The sequence below is a fragment of the Melospiza melodia genome, chromosome 11 (assembly GCF_035770615.1).
Source record: "Melospiza melodia melodia isolate bMelMel2 chromosome 11, bMelMel2.pri, whole genome shotgun sequence".
Taxonomy (NCBI): domain Eukaryota; kingdom Metazoa; phylum Chordata; class Aves; order Passeriformes; family Passerellidae; genus Melospiza; species Melospiza melodia.
Genome location: NC_086204.1, coordinates 22,142,826 through 22,162,386, shown reverse-complemented (window position 1 = coordinate 22,162,386; position 19,561 = coordinate 22,142,826). Strand labels below are relative to the sequence as shown.

At 53.4% G+C, this 19,561-nt stretch overlaps 2 protein-coding genes across 3 annotated transcripts in view; both read left to right on the top strand.

Annotated features, from left to right (window-relative positions):
- Positions 1–3,088: 3,088 nt before the first annotated feature.
- On the top strand, positions 3,089–11,880 carry LOC134423180 (E3 ubiquitin-protein ligase HECTD3-like). The gene is made up of 21 exons (XM_063165981.1): positions 3,089–3,397; positions 3,475–3,635; positions 4,178–4,270; positions 5,325–5,460; positions 5,821–5,936; positions 6,199–6,312; positions 7,388–7,470; positions 7,708–7,873; positions 8,215–8,296; positions 8,553–8,735; positions 8,828–8,877; positions 8,998–9,062; positions 9,304–9,407; positions 9,649–9,768; positions 9,898–9,987; positions 10,080–10,286; positions 10,520–10,649; positions 10,987–11,061; positions 11,310–11,391; positions 11,486–11,557; positions 11,726–11,880. The coding sequence occupies exons 1-21, from the start codon at positions 3,089–3,091 to the stop codon at positions 11,799–11,801; spliced, it is 2,514 nt and encodes an 837-aa protein (XP_063022051.1). The 3' UTR covers positions 11,802–11,880.
- Positions 11,881–12,626: 746 nt separating this feature from the next.
- EIF2B3 (eukaryotic translation initiation factor 2B subunit gamma) overlaps positions 12,627–19,561 on the top strand; it is a 95,260-nt gene continuing 88,325 nt past the window's right edge. The window contains exons 1-2 of one of the 2 annotated variants that reach the window (XM_063165979.1): positions 12,627–12,869; positions 16,274–16,413. In XM_063165979.1, the coding sequence (XP_063022049.1) occupies positions 12,722–12,869; positions 16,274–16,413 (288 nt within the window). In that variant the 5' untranslated portion in view covers positions 12,627–12,721. Of the gene's footprint in view, positions 12,870–15,268; positions 15,365–16,273; positions 16,414–19,561 lie in introns of those variants that run through there. The other variant, XM_063165980.1, reaches the window with a different exon arrangement.

Here is a 19,561-nt window from a genome sequence, read left to right as displayed (position 1 = left end):
ATAGGATGGCCCTAGTCTGTGGTGGAGGGTGAGCTGATGTCACCTGCTGGAATGGGCAGGTTAGGAGTCAGCTAGGGCTGCTTGGGGTGATCAGTTTTAGGGGAACAAGCACCTCTGGCTCCCCTACCCTTGGAAGCAACTGCAGCTGAAGGAGAGTAGCTGAGGCTATTACAGACATATACCCAGAACACTTCAGGTTTCTCACTGAGATGTGTTTAGACAGCGCTGTTCCCTCTCATTATCCACATACACAGCTCCAGCCTTGCATGATGAGGAGAGGGCTGCTGTGCAAGGCAACACAGAGAGCAGAACCTGGCTGAAGTGGTGGAATCCTTCCCTAGAAGCATTGTGGCACCTCTCTCTTTGGAGATGCTCAAGACTTCTTTTACAGCCCTGGGCACTGTGATCAACCTTCCAGTTTCATCCTGCTGGCTTTAGATCTAGGCCCTCCCTAACCTGAAGCACTTGATGACTATGGAGTTATCAACTAGATTTTTCCCACGTTTCCTGCATTTCTCTACTCTTCCTTCCAGCAAGGTCTTTTAGCATCTGAGACCTCTTACTTCCTGCCACTCTGTCCTGCCCAAGGGCTTGCTGGACTCTGGGGAGAGGATCTAGCTGGTGTCAGGGATTTCTCTTTAAAAGATACTTGTAGTAACAGGACTCTGGCCCTAGCAGAAAGGGAATCACCCAGGATGGTCTGGATTTAACTCCTACAAGCATACTGAGAAAACCAATTTTTTACCATATAAACCATTGTTTTACTGTCTATTTTGTATTATCACCATACACATGTTGGAGAATCGCAGCAGTTGCTGCTGTGGTGGTGTACTGGGGTGAGAGACCCGTGAAAGCCCCTCTGGTAGGGGAGAGGAGCCCATTGCAGCAGTGAGTTTGTTTGGTGCATGGTCAGAGGGTCTGGAAAAACATGGCAGCTGTTGAACAATGCCAAGATAATGCACTGATTGTGCTGTTGAGTTTGCTGTGCAAAGGTAAGCTGGGAAGAAGGAGCTGGGAGTGGCCTGGATGTCCTCTGCATGATACTCTCATCTGCAGCATTTTAAAGCCAATCACAAACTGAATGTCTGCTGTGACAGCCCAGCGAATTGTGGAAAAGGTCAGCCTGGCTCAACTCTGGCCAATCTCAGGGCCCAAAATAGGTGTTAGGTCAGTGCTGGGTCCCGTTTCTTCTCTGATCTCTAAAGCTGTGGGTAGGAACTGTCTTCTGTTGTGTTTGACGAGGCACAAATCAAGTGCCCTGGAGTCCTGCTGCTTGTGGCTTGGGGCAAGAGTGCTGATTATCAGGAAGCAGCAGCTGTGTGTCCTCACCCCAAGAACCAGTCTCATTCAGTGGAGATTGATTTTCAAGCCAGTGCCATCCTAAGGAAGGTGCGGGTGTCTCTGCGCTGCTGAGGAGCATCTCCATGTGCCAGAATGCAGCTCTACAGGGTGGGTAGGGGTGAGCTGGGGGAGGGAGTGATGCCATCATGGTTCCATGTAACCACTCACTCTCTTCTGCCTTCAACTGCTGGATTGTGATAGAATAGTGTCAGGTGATCAATAGCGCACATGTAGTTAGCTGTTCTTGTTATGCTACTGCTACCCTGGAGTATGACAAACCCTTAGTAGTTTGACAGGTTCTGTCTGTCCCTGCCTCGTGTAGGATCCAGAATAAAATGAATGAACTAACTGCTCCTGGCCTTCTGATGATTTCTCAGGTCTGTCTGGGGCTCCTGTGTCCTTCTGTTGGGTTAAATAGTGGATGTGACACTTGGGGACATGGTTTAGTCATAAACGTGGCAGTGCTGGGTTAGCAGTTGGACTCTATGAACTTAGAGGTCTTTTCCAGCCTAAATGATTCTGTGATTCTAAGCAGCAATGAAGACTGGTGTTGTGAGAGGCAGCTGGAGGTGAAGCAGAAATGCCTGCCATGTCTTGCACACAAAGTAGTGTCACATAGGTGACTCAGAATCCTAACTGGCTTAACCCTTTACAGCAGCTCTGCAAACCAGTGGTACAGGGTGACTGGCTGCAGAAGGAGGGCCCAGGACCCTCCTGGCTATAGTTACTGCAGGTAGAAGCAAGGCCCAAGTCTGCATTTCTTCTGCATTGTGGTTCATGGCAAGGCAGATGGCCATTGCTGTGGTGAGGCACAGTCATGCCTGTTCAACAGGTGACAATGCAGGGATGAACAGCTGTTGGATCTCCTGCGCTGTGCCTTTGCAGGCAGGGATGGAGCTGGACTCTGACCTGCCAGGAGGAGCAGGCAGGCACCAGGGACCTTTGAGCTCTGCCATCTGCTTGTTTCATGATCCTTCAACTCAACCCTTTGTGCCCAACCTGAAGAAATTAAGGTAGCATGGGGTGGAGCTGAGTTGCTCTCTGCCATCGCCTTGCTGTGGAATGCAACAAGCAGCCATGACACGGGGTGTCACACCCCATGTTCAGGGCAGGGTGGGGGAGGTGTGGTTGGGCGCTTTTGGGTGTAATGGCCTCACTCCTGCTGCCAGGATGCCTCTGCCACCTGGGATAAAGCTGTTCTGAGCAGGGAAGCCTGTCCTCCTCCCCAGCAGTGCTTGGAGCATCTCCACCTGCTGCAGGCCTGCCCAGGGCAGGGATATAACAGCCAGAAGCTGGCTCTCCCATACCAGAATTCCCACTAACCTCTTTTCCCTGTTCAGGCTGGAGATGTAGCCCTGTGCCCTGATGGCACAGGACTCCCTCTCTGCTTGTCGGAATGCAGGCAATGACAGAGATGTTGGAGGCCGGGAGAGAGCAGATACTGAAGTGGGCGTAACAGAGTCACTTTTTGGCAAAGCGGGCCCGGAACTGGCGACGGGAGCGCCGGCGGCCCGAGAGTGATGAAGAAGCGCTGGGGCGTGCCCGGGGCACGGGCGGAGCGGCGCCTGCCTGGCGTGGAGGCGGCAGCTGCGAAGTGAGCGCTGCCCGAGGCGGGGCGGCGCCGCAGGGAGGCGGGCACGGCGGCCCCGCCGGAGGCGCCCCGGCCCGGCGGGCACTCCCGGGCGGGCACGGTCGGGGCACAGCCCGGGGCGCAGCGCAGCGGCGCGGAGCCGGTGCCCGGAGCGCGATGAAGGCGGGCGGGGAGGCGCCGCACCAGGTGCTGGGCCGGCTGCGGTTCCTGCTGCAGTGCAGCGAGTGTTTCCGCCGTGCCCGGGCGCTGCCCGCCGCTCTCTGCTACGTGCCGCGGGAGGTGCAGTACAAGATCTGCAAGGACCCCGCGGCCGCCGCCGCCCGCAGCCTGCTCAGCGTGTGGGACAGCCCGGGGCCGGCGCGGGGCGGCAGAGCCGCCATGATCGAGGTGCGGAAGGGCGGCTGCCTGCGCGCCAGCGGCGAGGAGTACTGCAACAGCGCCGGGCTCTGGGTCAAGCTCAGCAAGGTAACGGGGGGCGGCGCCGGGAACCAGCCGGGCATGCCGGGTCCCCACGGCGGTGACAGGACGGGATGTGCCTTCAGGAGCAGCTGGAGGAGTACGCGAGCACCCGTCACTTGGCGGAGGGCTGGGTCCTGGCGCAGAGGTTCGGAGAGGGAGGAGATAAATTAGTCCCGGTTGACTCCGTGGAGAGGATCCAGTGTCAGCACCAAACGCTGGGCGTGGATTACAGACCTGCTGTCAGGTATGGCCCCGGGCAGGAACTGGGCTCTGGGCGCTGGAAACGCGTGTGGCCGGTCCTCACAGAGGACATGAAACCCAACTATCCCAAATCCCTTGGGCACGCCCAGCACAGCCCCCTCTATAGCCCCAGCGCAGGTGGGACCCGTCCCCACCGAGCACCGGCGGGCAGGTGGGTCCTCCCTGTAGATGAATCCTGTTTGCTTGTGGCAGCGCCTGCACAGAATAAAGATGATACCAGGGGTATCGTCATAATCTTCTGAGTCATTTGAATTTGGGCTGAGCCCAAATGACACAGAGGTTGTGGAGCGATCAGAGCTCAAATTTTATTTTCCTGATGGAAGGTCATGTGCACGGCGGGATTCCCCTGCTCTGTCCCAGACTGTACTCGGGTGCAGGGACACTCACCCTTCCCACTGCTGTTGCTGGGTGTCACCCCCAGTGCCCCACTGCTGCTGACTACACTTCAGGCTAAGGCAGTAATGGACACACTGAGCACTGACACATCTTTTCCATTGTGTGACTCCTCTGCCTCTGCTGCTCCAGCTGGGAACAAGTGGTGGACCTGACGTACTCCATATGCCTTGGAGAGATGCCCAGGCTCGTAGAGCAGGATGAGGCTGCCGTGCAGAAATTTCGGTATGAATGCGTTTCCTAGAGCGGGATTGCAGCATCCTGAGGGGCTGCTGGCCAGGGCCTGGACATGCCTGCAGGGCCAAGACTGGCTTCAGGGTCTGGAGGGGGGAGGATACTGCCACGAGATGCCTTTGACATTGGTACCTCAGCACTGCTCAAGTGAAGATGGCCTTTGCTCCACAGACTATTGGAGTGGCTGTGTACTGCTATTCCACTGGCTTGGAGTGGCCATTAATACCTGGTGTGCTGATGATGAGATAGAGCTGTGCCATCTGTCTGCTGCAGCACAGTGACCTGGCACCATGTCAGTTTGGTGGCCATGAGACCCTGCAGCCAGTCTCAGCTGGGGCTGGGGCTCCTGCACACTGCTGGTGGGCAGGTTTGGGGTGTGTGGGATCTCAGCACCTTAGGACTGATGTGCAGAGTGACCGAGACCACCCTTGGGGGGCTCGGAGGTCCTGGAATGTTGCCAGAAGTGTCTGGTGGCTGGACTTTGATCCTACATGGGAGACGACACCTGTATGAGGATGGGAGGATTTCACTGGGGTAAATGGTGAAGGGATAAGTTAATTAGAGTGTGAAACACAGGGTTTAAGATTTCTGTACAGGGGGGTCTAAAGAAGTAAGATGGAGGAATTGGGGCGTGTCCTGTCCTTCTTCTTCTTCTTCTTAGCCTCCATCTTCTGTGGTGATGTTGGCATTTTGGGATTGGTTATTACTAAAAGTGCACTGGTCAATAAAGGTAAAAGGTATTGGGGAAAATAGGTAAATATTGTATACGTAGTTTTGAGTATAAAGATAAGTGACCGCCCCGGGGGCTCTCAGTGTGCTCATGGCTGGCTTGCTGTGCAGACCTCTGTCGGGCCGAGAGAAAATCTTTTAGATAAATAACCAATAAACACTGAAGACCGAGGAAAAACCTGAAGTCTCTTTTCGTCCTTTGGAGCGTGGGCTGCCCAAGGCCACCCCGGGCCTTTCCAGGTCATTAAAACAGCCGAGAAACCTACAGGGGTGCAGCCTGGTCTTCTCATCCTATTAACACAGAGACTCCCTGCAGGTCCGTGCCCCCAGGCTGGACCTATGAGCACGACATGGAGCTGGGGCGCTTCCTGTACGATCACAGCGAGAAGAACCTGCAGAGTGTGGACTGCGTCAAGGAACACATCAACAGCATCGAGGTCTCCTCACACGCGGTGCGTAGTGGGGCTCCTCTGCAGCCTCAAAGCAGCACAAGACATGTGAGCGTCAGCACAGATGTGGGTGGAGTGGCCAGCTGTGGCTGTCCCCTCTGCAAGGGGCAGGGCATGGTGGGGGGGTTTTGCTGCTCTAGCAAACCTGTTGGGAGTTGGGATCAAAACCCCATTGTGTCTCTGGGGCACTGGGGGTCCACAGCCATGCCCAGTTTGCTATGTCAAGGAGCCACCATCCACCCACAGCCTAGCAAACCAAGGGGCTGGCCTGTTCCTGACCCCCTTTGGACCCACAGAACACATCTAAGAGGAGGCCATGGCGTGTCCAAGGATGCTCATCTCCCTCCCTCTGCTCACTTGCAGGAGGATTGTGCTGCAGCCCATCTGACAGACAACCTGACACACACCTTCTGGGAGAGCAACGGGCCCCCGGGGCAGCACTGGGTGCGGCTCAACATGAAGAAAGGAGCCATTGTCAAGTGAGACCTCGGGGTGTCCCTCCATGCCAACAGCTGTGCCAGGGAAGGACAGAGTGCAGGGCAAAGCACCATCTTCCTCTTCAACCCAGCTTTCCCCCTGCTGCACCTGGGGTTTGGGGTAGAGGTGGGGGACAGCTGCTGCCAAAGGCACCCCAGGAAGACACAACCTTGCCCCAGGCCTGGGACAACTCTGGGGGCACCTCTGGGCTCAGGCAGCTCATGAGGGGAGGACAATGCTGTTTCTTGCTCTTCTCACCCCCAGGAGGCTGTGGCTGATGCTGAATGGGCAGTCCAACTCCCATATACCCAGGCGAGTGGCTGTGTATGGGGGAACACTAAGCAGACTGCAGCACCTGAGAACAGTCCTAATTAACGAGTGAGTAATGAGTGAGGAGCAGCCTGTTCCCAGCTTGTGCCAAACTCCTGAGCTGTTTCTATGTCTTGAGCAGATATTAAGGATGGGGCTGGGGTTAGTTCTGAGTGACTTGCCAGTGACAGTGGCTCTCCGAGGGTTGGAGCTCTCTGAGTACAGGCTACATCTGCTCCCACAGTGTGGTGGTCCCTTGCTTCCATGTGCCAGTCAAGTGCCTTAATCTCCTCTCCTGCTCCTCACCCACGCTGCAGCAGCTGGTCTGCAGTGTGCTTCCTTCTGCCTGGTGACTTTGGTGGTCTTTCTGCCTCTTCCTCCTCACTTCTGGAGCACACACCACCACTGCCACCTTCCTGAGCATCTCTGCCATGCTGTAGCCAAGAAGTCCTGGGTGCTTCATCTCTCCATCTTCACCCGGGCCCTGAACACCCTTCTCAAGGCAGCCAGGGGCTTACATAGGAGTGCAAAGGTCTCCTTAGCCTTCCCTCAAAACGTGCCTGTTTGATGTTCTCTGGTTGAGCTGTGAAATCTGTCTCTGAAGAAGCACCCATGAGACTGCAGAGGTGTCCTTTGCAGTGGCAGGAGCCAGCTTCTCACTTCCTCTGAATGCTTGCAGTGTTTTTTCCCCATGGGCTTACAGGACTTTGATGGGACCTTGACAAGGCGTTGAAAATACACTTAGTAAATTGCTCATTTCCACAAATCCCTGTTTCTTTCAAAAACACACCACCCTTGCATGACCAACTCTGCTTGAAGGATAGTTCTGCCCTTGTGAGATTTGCTGGGACCCCCAAGAACAGTGAATGTTCTCAGCCGCCTTGTCTTTCTATACTGCTTTGAATTTGTGCTCTTTTCTGGCTTTTTTGGATGCGGCTTCCACCTCCTCCAGAACGTCTCTGTGCCTCTGACAGCCTCTTCTCTGCTTGGGCACCTCCTGCCACAGCCCTGGTGAGGTGTGGGGGCTTTTGCATGGGTAGAAGCACATCCTTGGCTGGGGAGCCAGAGTGGCCTGTGCCTTGCTGGCCACCTCACCATGGTCTGTGCCTCATGGCTCTGCCATCTCCCTCCATGCCGTGTGCAGGAACAGCTACCAGAACATCTGCATCCTCCGCGACATGAAAACCCACGTGCCCGTGCTGGAGATCCGCTTCCTGGAGTGCCGGGGTGAGCCTGTGCACCCACACTGTGCCTGCCAGCCCAGCCTGGCCCTAAACCCACAGCCAATCCTGACCCTGCGGCTCTTCCTACCACACTTGCTGCTTTTTGGGATCCATTGGTGGGGAGGTTGAGGAATGAGCTTCAAATGAAATGCTGCGGGTGCTGGGGGCGCCTCGCCTCTCGCTGCAGCATCGGGGCCGTGCTGGCTGCAGCACACGCAGCGTCGCCGTTCTTTCTCGGCAGCCCACGGGTACAACGTCCGTCTGCAGGGGATTAAGATCGTGTCCTTCTGGGAGTGGGACCTGGTCCTGAATGCTGGCATGTTCCAGCCAGCCCGGCTGGTTCGCTACCCTCTCCTGGAAAGGGTGGAAGCTGACGTGCTGTACCGGCGAGCTGTGCTCATCCAGAGGTACGGCACAGGGAGGCCACAATTCCTACAGTGATCTCAGTCCCAAAAGGCAGCGTGCCTTGACCTGCAGGGCAGCCCCAGGCTGGAGTCAGCACTGGCCCCACAGAGACCCTCTGCAGTGATTCAGCTGCAGTGCAGCAGCATGGCTTGGGCTGCTCTTGTTTGCAGCATTTTTTTTGGGGAAATGAAGTGAAGTGCTTGGACAGAGGGTGGGTGCTCCCCTGGTGTCTGATGTCTTTCAATGGGCTGGAGGGGACCCATGTGCAGGGAGCACAGTGCCCAGGGGTTGTGGTGAAATGCCGCTCTCCTGCAGCCTCACACTGCTTCTCTCCTGTCTCCAGGTTTGTCCAGCTCCTGGAAAGTGTCCTGTGTTACCTGATCCCCCTCTCCGAGGACAGCATCGGCACCTTCAATGCACTCAGGGTGAGCATGTGCCAGGCTTCCCTGGGATGGTGCCAGTAGGGGCATCTCCTCACAAGTGCAGGTTTTCTGGGGGCTGTCGTGTTTCCTCTTTATCCAGTGGGGACAGACCAGCTCAGGGCTGAGAGCTGCCATGTTTGGCATTGCCTGAGGGATGGAGGAGCATCCCCTGTGACACCAGGGCAGACTTGAGGAGTGGAAAAGACAGCAGGTGGTGGCAGCATCAGACCTCTAACCATCCCTGCTTGTCCCTTGCTAGAGCATGAAGCCATTCCTGCTGCTGTCCAAGCAGAGTGAAGCCCTCATTGCCCACTGCCTGCAGTCCTCAGAGAGCTCTGCTCCTGACTGCCTGCCAAAGCTCTACATCAACCGGCTCCTGGCCCGGGAGCACCGTGCCAACCCCGCGCTGGACCCCAGCTGCAGGAACGCCATCTTCACCCAGGTACGGCACCGCCGTGCCCTGTGCCAGGTACCTGTCACTTCAGCAGCTGTCTTGCCCCCATCTCATCCCCTTTCTGCTCTGCTACTCTCCAGCTGTATGAAGGCCTCAGCTCTTCCAAGAACAATCAGCCCCTGGACTACAGGTAGGTGTTCAGTGTCATATTTGTGGGGTGTCACTTCCCCCGAGCAGGGTGCAAGGAGATTCCAGGTGCTGCTGGTATGCTCAGAGGAAGAATGTGCATGGGGCTGTTGCTTCCCCACAGGTGGCCCCTGACCTACAGCCAGTGGTGGGAGTGTGATTTCGTCACTGAGGGCATCATTGACGGTGGTGAGAGCTCTCCCCTGGTGTCTCATGTGTTGGGGTGCAGCTCAGTGGGTGCCTACAGTGTCCCAGCTGCTTTGGGAGCTGCAGCCCCCTGCTCTGCAAACATGAGATCATTCCTGTATCTCCCCTACCCCACCAGTGCTGCTGCTGATGCCCCAAGCGGGGGAGCAGCTTGGCCAGATACTGTGGCTCCGTGTCTGGCCCTGGTGTGTCAGGCACTGACCATTCTCTGCCCCCCCTGCAGGTGGTGGCTTTCGGGACAGCCTGACAGATGTGTCGGAGGAACTGTGTCCCAGCTCCAGCGATGTCCCGGTGCCCCTGCCGTTCTTTGTGCGCACCTCCAACCAGGTTTGGCATCCCACAGTCTGTCTGTCCTGGCCGGGGGAGTCAGTCAGCAGCGCCTGGGGTGCCAGCCCTACCTTAATGCTTGCAGGGCTGTTGGCTGGGGGAGCTGTGCTTGCACCTGGGAGATCTCCTGGAGGGGTGTAAAGGGCAGGAGAGGCAGGTGGAGGGGTGAATGTGGGGGAGGCTGCAGGAGAGACCGTGCTGGGCTTGTCACATCTCTGTGTCCTAAGAGTGTCTCACACAGGCTAACAGCAGCAGTGACACCAGGGACAGGTATGTCCCCAACCCCTCCTGCAAGGACTTCCCCAAGTATGAGTGGATCGGGCAGCTGATGGGAGCAGCCCTGAGGAGCAAGGAGTTTCTGGTGAGCACAGCAGAGCCTTCCTGGCCAGTGAGGGGGCTTGGCAGGGGCCCCCCTGTCTTGGGCAGAGGGGCTGCGTGTGAGTGAGGAAGAGGGCAGGAGGAGAATGCTTGTGTCTGCTCCTTTTGGCAGATCCTGTCTTTGCCAGCGCTGGTGTGGAAGCAGCTGGCAGGGGAAGAGGTCAGCTGGAGCAGGGACTTTGCCACTGTGGACTCAGAGCTGGTGAGCAGGGCCGGGTGCTGGCAGGGCAGCGCTGTGCTCTCTTATGGCTGCTCTGGCTCCACTGTGGTGGCTGTTCCTCATTTGGATTGCAGGTGAAGCTGCTGGAGGTGCTGGAGAGGGTGGATAAGGAAGGCTTTGAGTTCATGTTTGGCAGAGAGCTGACCTACACGACGGTGCTGAGCGACCAGCGCGTGGTGGAGCTGATCCCCAACGGCAGCAACACCGCCGTGCGCTACGAGGACCGCAGGGAGTTCATCCGCCTGGTGCAAAAGGCTCGGCTGGAGGAGAGCAAGGAGCAGGTGACACTGTCCCCCAGGGCTCACAGGGGACCCTGCTCCTGTGGCAAGATGTCCTGGTACTTGTGGGACTGCCAGCTCCAGCTGGGCGGTTTGTTTGTGCATCTCATGCCCAGGATGTCTGTGTGCCCTGGGGAGTCCCTTATGGGGTCCTGTGGTTGCTGTCCTCTGAGCTCTAGGTGGCTGCCAGGGCTCAGACCCACCGTGGTGACATGGAGCCCATGCTGTGTCCCCAGATTGCAGCCATACGTGCTGGGCTGCTCCGTGTGGTGCCCCAGCCCGTGCTGGACCTGCTGACCTGGCAGCAGATAGAGAGGAGGATCTGTGGGGACCCGGAGATCACAGTGGCTGAGCTGCGCAAGTTCAGTAAGTCACAGGCCCAGAGCTGCTCCCTGCCCTCCACAAGGGCAGGGGATCCCCTTGATAATGCTTGTCTTGCACATGCATCCTGGTCATGGGATGCCTGAGAGCCTGGGGGAGGATTAGTTGGAGGGTCCCTGGATGCTTCAGGTCCCTGGATGCTTCAGGGCAGAATTGAGTGGCCACTCTGCATACTGTTTCTCTGCCCACCATGACACAAGGTGCTGGTCCCACTCAGGGGTGCCAGGGGCTCTCATAGGCTTGCTGAGAAGCAGAGGGTCTCCTCCTTTCCTTTGCTTTGCTGGCAGTTTCTAATTAATTCATTGCACATTGTTTGTTGCAGTCAAGTTTGAGGACTTCCCCCCTGATGATACCCGTATCAAGTATTTCTTCGAGGCACTCAACAACTTCACCAGTGGTGAGTGACCCCAAACCTTTACCTGCTCTTCATGTGCAGTAGGACGGGGTAGGGTAGGGGGTTCCCCTTGCCCTGTGCCCCAGGGGTGCTCACCAGGTGCTTCCCTGGGAAGCGGCTGGGGTCATACCTGTTCCTGGGGTTCCGAGAGGATCCCTTAGCTTTGCCCCATGCTCCTGGGGTGATTCTGCAAGGCAGATCTTGCTGGGACAGCCCTGTCCCTGAGACCTGTGCTCGGTCCTTCCCCTCAGAGGATCTCAGCCATTTCCTCAAGTTTGCCACCGGCCGGAGCCGCCTCCCAGTTCAGATCAACGTCTACCCAGAAAGGTCGAAGTGAGTCCGTCCTGCCTGGGGTCCCTGTGCCGTGCTGGAGTCCCCACATGATATCAAGTTGCTGTGCTGGGGTCTGACTCTCCTTTCTCCCAAGCTCGGAAGCGTGGGACGTGATGCCACAGTCCTCCACATGCTCCTGCAGCTTCTTCTTGCCCAACTATTCCACGTGAGTTGACTTGGGGATAGGGATGCTCCCCGCTCCCTGGAGCTGGTGTTGGGGTTCCCATCAGGACTCCCCAGGCCTTCCCCTGGGGGGTGTCCAGGCAGGTGTGGGGAGGGAAGCCTGAGGTTTTCTGTGGCCATCATGGCTGTGACCTGGCATTCCCCCTGCCAGGGCCAAGATCTGTGAGGAGATGCTGCGCTACGCCGTGTACAACTGCATGTCCATCGACACCGACAAGGATGAATGAGACCCCCTTGTGCCCACGCCGTGGGAGCCTCAGGGACGCTGGATTCAATAAAACAGCAGGCCCAGATCCTGCTGTCTTACCCCTGTTTGTGTCTGTGCTTCTCTAGGTCTGGGACTGCAGCTGGAAGGGTCAGCATGGCGCTGGACGCTGGGTGCTGCCCACACAGGCTCCTGCGGGGTGGAGAGCACGGGGGCAGGGAGTGCTGTGAGTCCTGTCCCTTCTCTGGACATGGTGTGGGGAGCACAGCTGCAAACTGACCCCCAGTGTCCCCGCTACACCCCACACACAGAGCCCCCAGTACACCCCACACACGGAGCCCCCAGTGTCCCTGGTACACCCCATACACAGAGCCCCCAGTACACCCCACATACAGAGCCCCCAGTGTCCCCGTTACACCCCACAGGGAGCCCCCCAGTGTCCCCGGTACACCCCACACACGGAGCCCCCAGTGTCCCCGGTACACCCCACAGGGAGCCCTCCAGTGTCCCCGGTACACCCCACACACGGAGCCCCCAGTGTCCCCGGTACACCCCACAGTGTCCCCCCGGTGTCCCCCCGGTGTCCCCCATTGCCCCCCGCAGTTCTCCCCGCGGCCGCCTGGGGGCGCTGTTCCGCCGAGCGCCCCCCGCCGCTGGGCAGGGATCCATGACTCGGCGCTCGGCAGCGCGGGGTCCCTTCGCTCGGTGTTCCTCTCGCCGTCCTGGCTGGGTGGAGGCCGCCCGCAGCCCACCGGGGGTGGCGGATCGATTCTATCGGCGCTCGCCCGCCATCGACGCTCTCGGCTGTCCGCGCGCAGGCGCAGCGCGGCCGCGCCGCCATTGCTGCGCTGTCAGTGCCGGGAGCGGCCGCGGGGAGCGGAGCGGGGACCCGGCCTCGTCCCGCCTGTCCCGGTGAGGCCCTGCCTCTCACTCCGCCACACGATGGAGTTCCAGGCCGTGGTGATGGCGGCCGGAGGCGGCTCCCGCATGACGGACCTGACCTCCAGCATCCCGAAGCCGCTGCTCCCGGTGGGGAACCGGCCCCTGCTCTGGTACCCGCTGAACCTGCTGGAGCGCGCCGGCTTCGAAGGTGAGGCCCGGCGGGCTCTGGGTGTGCCGACCTGGGCACTGCGGGCTGCCCCTGCTCACCTCACCGCGGGCTGTCCCCGGGCACCGCCGCCGCTCCCGTCCGCTCCAGTGCCGTGTCGCAGGTGCCCTGTCGGTACAGGTGCTGTAGCACATGTCCCCTCTGCGCTGGGGCTGTGCTGTTGGCCCGTGTCACATCCCTTCGGGCCCTCTCGGCTGCGCTCCCTGTGCCTGCACCCCTCGTCTCACCGAGGAAGGAGGTTGTAGAGCGGGGTGTGTTGGTCTTTTCTCCCAGGTGACAAGTGGCAGGACGAGAGGAAATGGTCTCAAGTTGCACCAGGGGAGGTTTAGATTGGATATTACGAAAATGTTTTTCACTGAAGGGATTTTAAAGCATTGGAAGGGATTGCCCAGGGTAGTGGTGGTGTCACCATCCCTGGAAGTGTTCAAAAACCATGAGAGTATGACACTTGAGGACGTGGTTTAGTGGTGACCGTGGTGGTGGTGCTGGTTGGTTGGACTTGATGATCTTCAAGCTCCTTTCCAACGCTGCAGCGATTCTGTGATTCGAGGCCTTTCCCAGCTCTGATGTCATTCCCTGGCTCACTAACCTTGAGTCTCCCGTGTTCCTTTCTCAGTCATTAATGGCAGCAGTGTGAGGAGTGCCATCTCCCGGGGGTGCCTGCTGCTTTGTTGTTTCAGCCTGGCCCAGGCTCAGGGTTGCTGGCTCTGTCTGAGGCGCTCAGTCCGTGTGGCCACAGCAGGGTGGGGACAGTGGCACCCTCGTGGTGCTCCCCTGTGGGCTTTGTTTACACTGGGACTAAAGTGCTGTGTAGTACCTGGTGAGCTTCTTCAGTATCTTCTGAGGTTAAGCTTTTGTTCACCTTTTGAGTGCTGGACAAATCTTTCTGTGGCATCCCCCCAGCTTCTTCTAAAGCTTCTTCCTGACACCTTTCAAGCATCCAGGTTTTTATGTTTATGTTTGTCTTTTGTGTTTCTTCTTCTCCATTTTGTCTCTGTGATTATCCTGCACTTCATCCTGAGTCTGTGGCTTTCTCCCTGACTGCTTCTGTATTCTATGGAGATGTAAAGATCAGTTCATGATTATCCATGTTAGCTTCTTACTATTTCAGTGGGAAGTAACAAAACTAAGAGCAGACTTTGCCTTTATTCTGTTTCATTAGAAGATCCTAAAGAATTTCTGTTTCTTGGATTTGTTTTTTGTTTGTTGAAATCTGCATTCTGAATGTCTCCCTTCTTTGCCTGTTCTCCTGTCTCCTTTTTTTTTTCTCCCAATACTTTTATCCTGCAATGGAAATTTAGATAGCTAAAATCTTCTGTGTAATCAGTATTGTGCTTTCTCTGGCTCTTTATTCAGAAATAACCATTTCCACTTGATGCTCTTGACCACTAGCACTAGGTGCTGCCCCTCTACCCAGCCCTGGTGAGGCACATCTGGAGTGCTGTGTCCAGTCCTGGGCTCCTCAGCACAGGAGGGACACGTTGCTCCAGGAGCAGATCCAGTGGAGGGCAACAAAGATGATGGAGGGACTGGAGCATCTCCCTTACGAGGAAATGCTGAGGGAGCTGGGCTGGTCAGAGGTGAAAAGAGAAGACTGAGAAGGGACCTAATCAATATCTGTCACTCTCTGAGGGGAGGTGCCAGAGGACGGACCAGGCTCTGTTCAGTGGTGCCAAGCAATGGTACAAGAGGAAACAGGCAGAAACTGATTCCCAGGAGGTTTGACCTGAACATGGGAAAGAACTCCTTTAATGTGCAGGTGACTGAGCCCTGGGACAGGCTGTCAGAGGGGGTGTGGGATCTCCCTCACTGGGGGTATCCCAGAGCCATCTGGACACAGTCCTGTCATATGTGATTTGAGATGACCCTGCTTGAGCAGGGAGGTTGGCTCAGGTGACCCAGTGTGGTCCCTTCCACCCTGAACCCTGCTGTGACTCTGTGACACTGCTGCAGTCAGATCTTTCTCCTTTCTCACACGTAGTGCTTCAGCTTACCTGTCCCCAGTGAAAGTGTGGACATGCAGGGTTGTATTCAGCAAATGCATTCAGCTTCAGTAAGAAAACTGCCACCTTCCTGCTCCTTCTGTGCTTCACTCTGTGACCAAGCTGTCCAGCCCTGCATTAAATGATCCAGTGGCATCAGTTCTCTCCCTGGAGGATTAGTTCCTCATACTTGCTGTGGAAGTAAGTGGGTGTTCCATGGGTGACTCACTGTGTCTCTTTTGCCCTAACTGCAAGTGCTTCAGCTCTCCTAATATTTAGGAGGCCTTTGCCCAGCTCACCAGGTTTATGCTGAACTGTGTGAGCTTACAACTTGCACCTGACAGCAGTTCCCCCTTCATCAGTTAATTCTTTGCCTAATTCAAGGTGTGCTTTCAGTCCTTTTCTCTAGGTTCTTCAGCCTCTTTTGGTTTCACACTGGCATCCAGTATGGGAGTGGAAGAGCAGCCATGTCTCTGGCACCAAAATGCCACACAGGTCCCATATTTACAGTTCCTTTCTCTTTTTTTAATAGATTCAAGATGAGTTGAGTTTTGATTGATGCAGATTTATTCCTGTGTTTTCATCTTGCCTATTCAATTATTATCATTCTTATTTATTATTTCCCATAATTCTCTGTTAAAATTCCATGTGGAATACAATGTTATAGTGTTGAGGTGTTTTGAGGGGATATTTTAACTGGAAAATTTGATTGTTGCTTTTCCTTCCCATTCTTAAGACTGGGGGAAAAGGTTTCTTGTCATCTTCTTTCCTCAGTTCTTTTCTCTGCAGAGCTTCTGTTCTCACATTCTTCATTTTGGAAAATATGCTTTCATGCCAGTGTTGATTTCCTTCAAATATGCATTTATCCTTTTTCTTTTGTAGATGGAATGAATTTGTTGCTCATATATTACTCCACTTTCTTGCCAAGCTGATGCTGAGAAATAGTTTAACCATTGTATTGTAATAGTGTGGTTGGTGTTGTCCACAGAGGATTACACAGGATTGGGGCAGCAAAAGACAAAGCTCTAAAGTGTTGGTGGCATGAGCACGGGGTCTCACTGGTCTGTTTGAGGACATATGGTTTGAAGTTGCTGGTTAGTGATACAAGAAGTGTCTGTTCTGTCTTGGTAGCTCATGCCACACATGCATGTGTCCCTTTCAGTAACAGCCTCCCCCCAGCAAAGCAGGGGAGATTGTTTTCACAGTCATTAGAGTTTAATTCTTTTCTTGAAAAGTTACTGTTGCCAAAAGAGCTTGACTGGGTGGAGAACCCAGTTATGTTGCTCAAGCCTTTTGACAGTTCCATCAGCCTTTCTAAATAAAAAAGTGGGTGTATCCTATTTGTGATTAATATTATTTAGATTTTTTTTCTGCTTCGTCTCATCTCACTCTCCTTTGTCCTAGAGGTCATTGTGATTACAAGGAAGGAAATCCAGAAGATGCTAAACCTGGACACAAAAATGAAGCTTGATTTTGTATGCATCAGTGACAACATGGACATGGGTACAGCAGATTCACTGAGGCATATTCACCAGAAAATTAAGGTATTACTGTCTTTTATTGAACTTAACTGGAAGTTATTTGTTTATAATTTTTTTTTGTTGTGTTGTAAGGAGTGTTCTATGTAGTAATACTGTGAATAACTGAACTTCCTGGTCTTCAAAAGAGCTGAATTTTGTAAAGGTCACCTCACAAGGGAACGCACACAAAGACTCTGAATGACTGGAATTGAGAGCTGGGAAGGCTGGAGCCTGTTCAGGCTGGGCTCTGCCTGCGTCTTGGTCACTCTTAGCTTTCTGGCAAGGAATTAAAAGTGAAAAAATTAAAAAACTAAAACAAATTGTATTTGTTTCTATGATTTTTGATACAGAGTGTGATAGTTGTTGTCTGTCTACCTAGTGCTTGGGGGAGTAGCTGTGCACAAATGTTCTTTGCTGCCTGAGGCAGAGCAGTGGTGCTCCAGAGAGTTTGTGTTCACTGCTGGTCATGACACAGGCGTGCCTGCACTCTTGGGTCAGTGACTTGTGCTGGGCTTCAGTTTTCTGCTTTTCCTCTGCTTTTGTTCCCTTGGTCTTACAGTAAGCTCTTCAGTAAACAGTGCCCAGATGTGATAAAGGGCTGCTGTTTGAATAAAACCAGCAGTTTACAGAATTTTAATTTCCAGCTGCATAATTAAAACACTCCCATGTAAGGCAGAAACGCTGCTTGGAGCTCTTGCTGTGATCTGGGACGGAATTTTGTTTTTGTTGTTGTCATAGACTTAATCATAGGATTTGTTCCCTGTCTGTTTAGGCCATCTTAGCCAAATTGCCTGTTTAAATAAATGTTGCAACAGAACATCAATGAGTGCTTAAGTCCTGAGGTTTCTTTTTGAAGCTCTTTTTGAAGCTAATAAAGTGCAATGTTACAGGCTATATACTCCCAAGAGAAAGACTTCATTTGAGACAAGGTGAAACTTCAAGGCAAATATGGATGTGTAGATGGCACAAGGAGACAGATCTGGCAAGGGATTAATGCACAGACTAGTATTTAGAGGGTGAAGAGAGTATATAACAAAGAAAATCAAAATTAACTAAATTAATTTAACCAAACTGAGTGTTTCTATCATGTGGAGAATCACTTTTGTCATAACTCAGTTTGGCAGTATGTTTTAAATACATGTGTGCAATAAGGAAGTATCTGCACTGCAAATTGGAACCCTGATCTTACAGTTTTATTGTCTGATCAATGTTGGGGTGTCTGTCTTTTGGTAATCCAGCCAGGTCTGCTTAGTGGCCCTGGGAAGCAGCAAGTAGAGTGTCTGTGAGTTAGAAAATAGTGTGTCTTCACAGGCGGCAGTGTTGATCTTCTGTTTATTTTCCAGAAAAAAGGCTTAGAGAAGATGTGAGGTAGTCCTGAAAACCACACAAGCTTTCCTAAGTCAGATGCTATGTATGAGTGGCAGCAGCTGCTTCTGCCCTTTTTATTCCATGTCTGCTTGCCTGGGCACAGAGGACAAAGTGGTCTCTTATTTGCAAGAAGCCTATACTAAGTTCTTGAGCAGATTGCTGCACTGTGTACTTTGGAGTCATTCCTGTAGTAAATGCATACCACTGGTGCACCTCTTACAGGGTATGCCCTCTCCTGTGTGATAGAGGTGAGAGAACTCCTCAGTAGAGGCAGCTGAAAAGCTGCTGTATGTTGCCTGTGTTTGCGGTGCAGCGGGAGAGTGATCTCGTTGAAGAATGAGTTTCCCTGGTGAAAACAACTGCTTCTTGTGGCCATAGTTTGCTGGCAGGCTTTTTGCAGCCCATGCCAAAAGTCTGATGAGAAGTTTAAACTGGTTGCTGAAACTTAGTTGTCACAAATTGAGTTAATTGCCCACAGACAGAAGAGCAAGTATGCTCAGTGAAAGCGAGGTAACGTGGCGCAGCATAGACAACTTGCTTGTGTGCAGTGCAAGTGACAGGGAGTAGAGCCAAGATTATAAATGCACAGTAAGAAATATGTCTAAGGGTAGCAGAACTGCTGATCACAAATTCTGAGATGTGCATAAAACACTCTAAAGCATAACACTTCATGACTTGCTGCCTTGTCCAGCGCTGACTGAAGGAGTCTCACTGCTGCTTGCTGTGCCTGCAGTTTTGGGCCTTTTTGTTGTTTGCTCCTTGGGTAATGAGGCTTGATACTTTAAAGATTAGATGTCAAGATTAGACTTACAGAATTGCATTCAGAAGTAGCAGGAGAGCATGTACATGCAAAACCTGTAAGGGCTAAGGAAGTGTAGTTTCCATTGTTTTCTCTCTTTATGTTGCTGGTGTTTTTGGTGGCAGGGAAGACTGACTTTTCATTCACAGTAACAACCATCTGACTGCCAGTCTTACTTTTTGCAAGTTGTTCAGAAGTTCATGAGAGCAAAGGAAACTCATTAAAGTTTTGGTTTGCTGTTTGCCCACTCTGCACACATAATAATGGTTTTGACAATTTTGCTTCGAAAGTTGATATACTAGATGCAAGTTCTTTGCTCTATTGGAAGCCTTCCTGTTATTTTTGGCTGTCTCAGCCTACACCTGATTGACAAGGTAGCAGCTTCATTAGGGTTTTCATGTTCATTACAAGTCTGAATGTATCCTTTTCTTGGATCCTTCATACAATAAAAATATTATGCTAAACTTGAGTCCTTAAGGTACCTGCATGAAAAGTAGTGAACACCAGAAAACTTGGTCCTGTAAGTTTCACTTTGTGTATTCCTAGGCCTGGGTGTCAGTCTGGCCTGTTCTTTACCAGTAATTTAGTGGGTTGTTTTGTTTGTTTTTATTAAACATTCAGTTCTGGGGTCTGAATAGCAAACACCATTAATCAGTTTGGCCTCACAATTCTCCAACTGAGAACTGAGGCATAATTAGGTGAAGAGATTCAGCTTTTCTTTAAAATCATATATACTTGCTTTCTCCTCAATAACTATTGCTAGTCCTTGTTTCTGGTTTTCATTGGTAAGCAGCACTGGCTGGAGCATTCAGGTGAGTTGAATCTGGGTAATAGGGAAATCATAAAAGTCTTGACCATTTCAGTGATGATATGTGATAATATTTTCTAGCAAGAGAAAAGATTGAGTGCTGTCTACTGCAGGCTGTGGTAGCAGATGATGCAGTTTGGTTTTGTAGGCAGGTTGTCTTTCAGTGGTAATTTTTTGTTGTTGTTGTTATTATGGGG

Coding starts and splice junctions, on each gene's coding strand:
- LOC134423180 (XM_063165981.1), top strand. CDS start 3,089: ATGAAGGCGGGCGGGGAGGCGCCGCACCAGGTGCTGGGCCGGCTGCGG. Junction 5,937..6,198: donor AAGAAAGGAGCCATTGTCAA/GTGAGACCTCGG, acceptor TCTCACCCCCAG/GAGGCTGTGGCTGATGCTGA. Junction 11,558..11,725: donor TTCTTGCCCAACTATTCCAC/GTGAGTTGACTT, acceptor TCCCCCTGCCAG/GGCCAAGATCTGTGAGGAGA.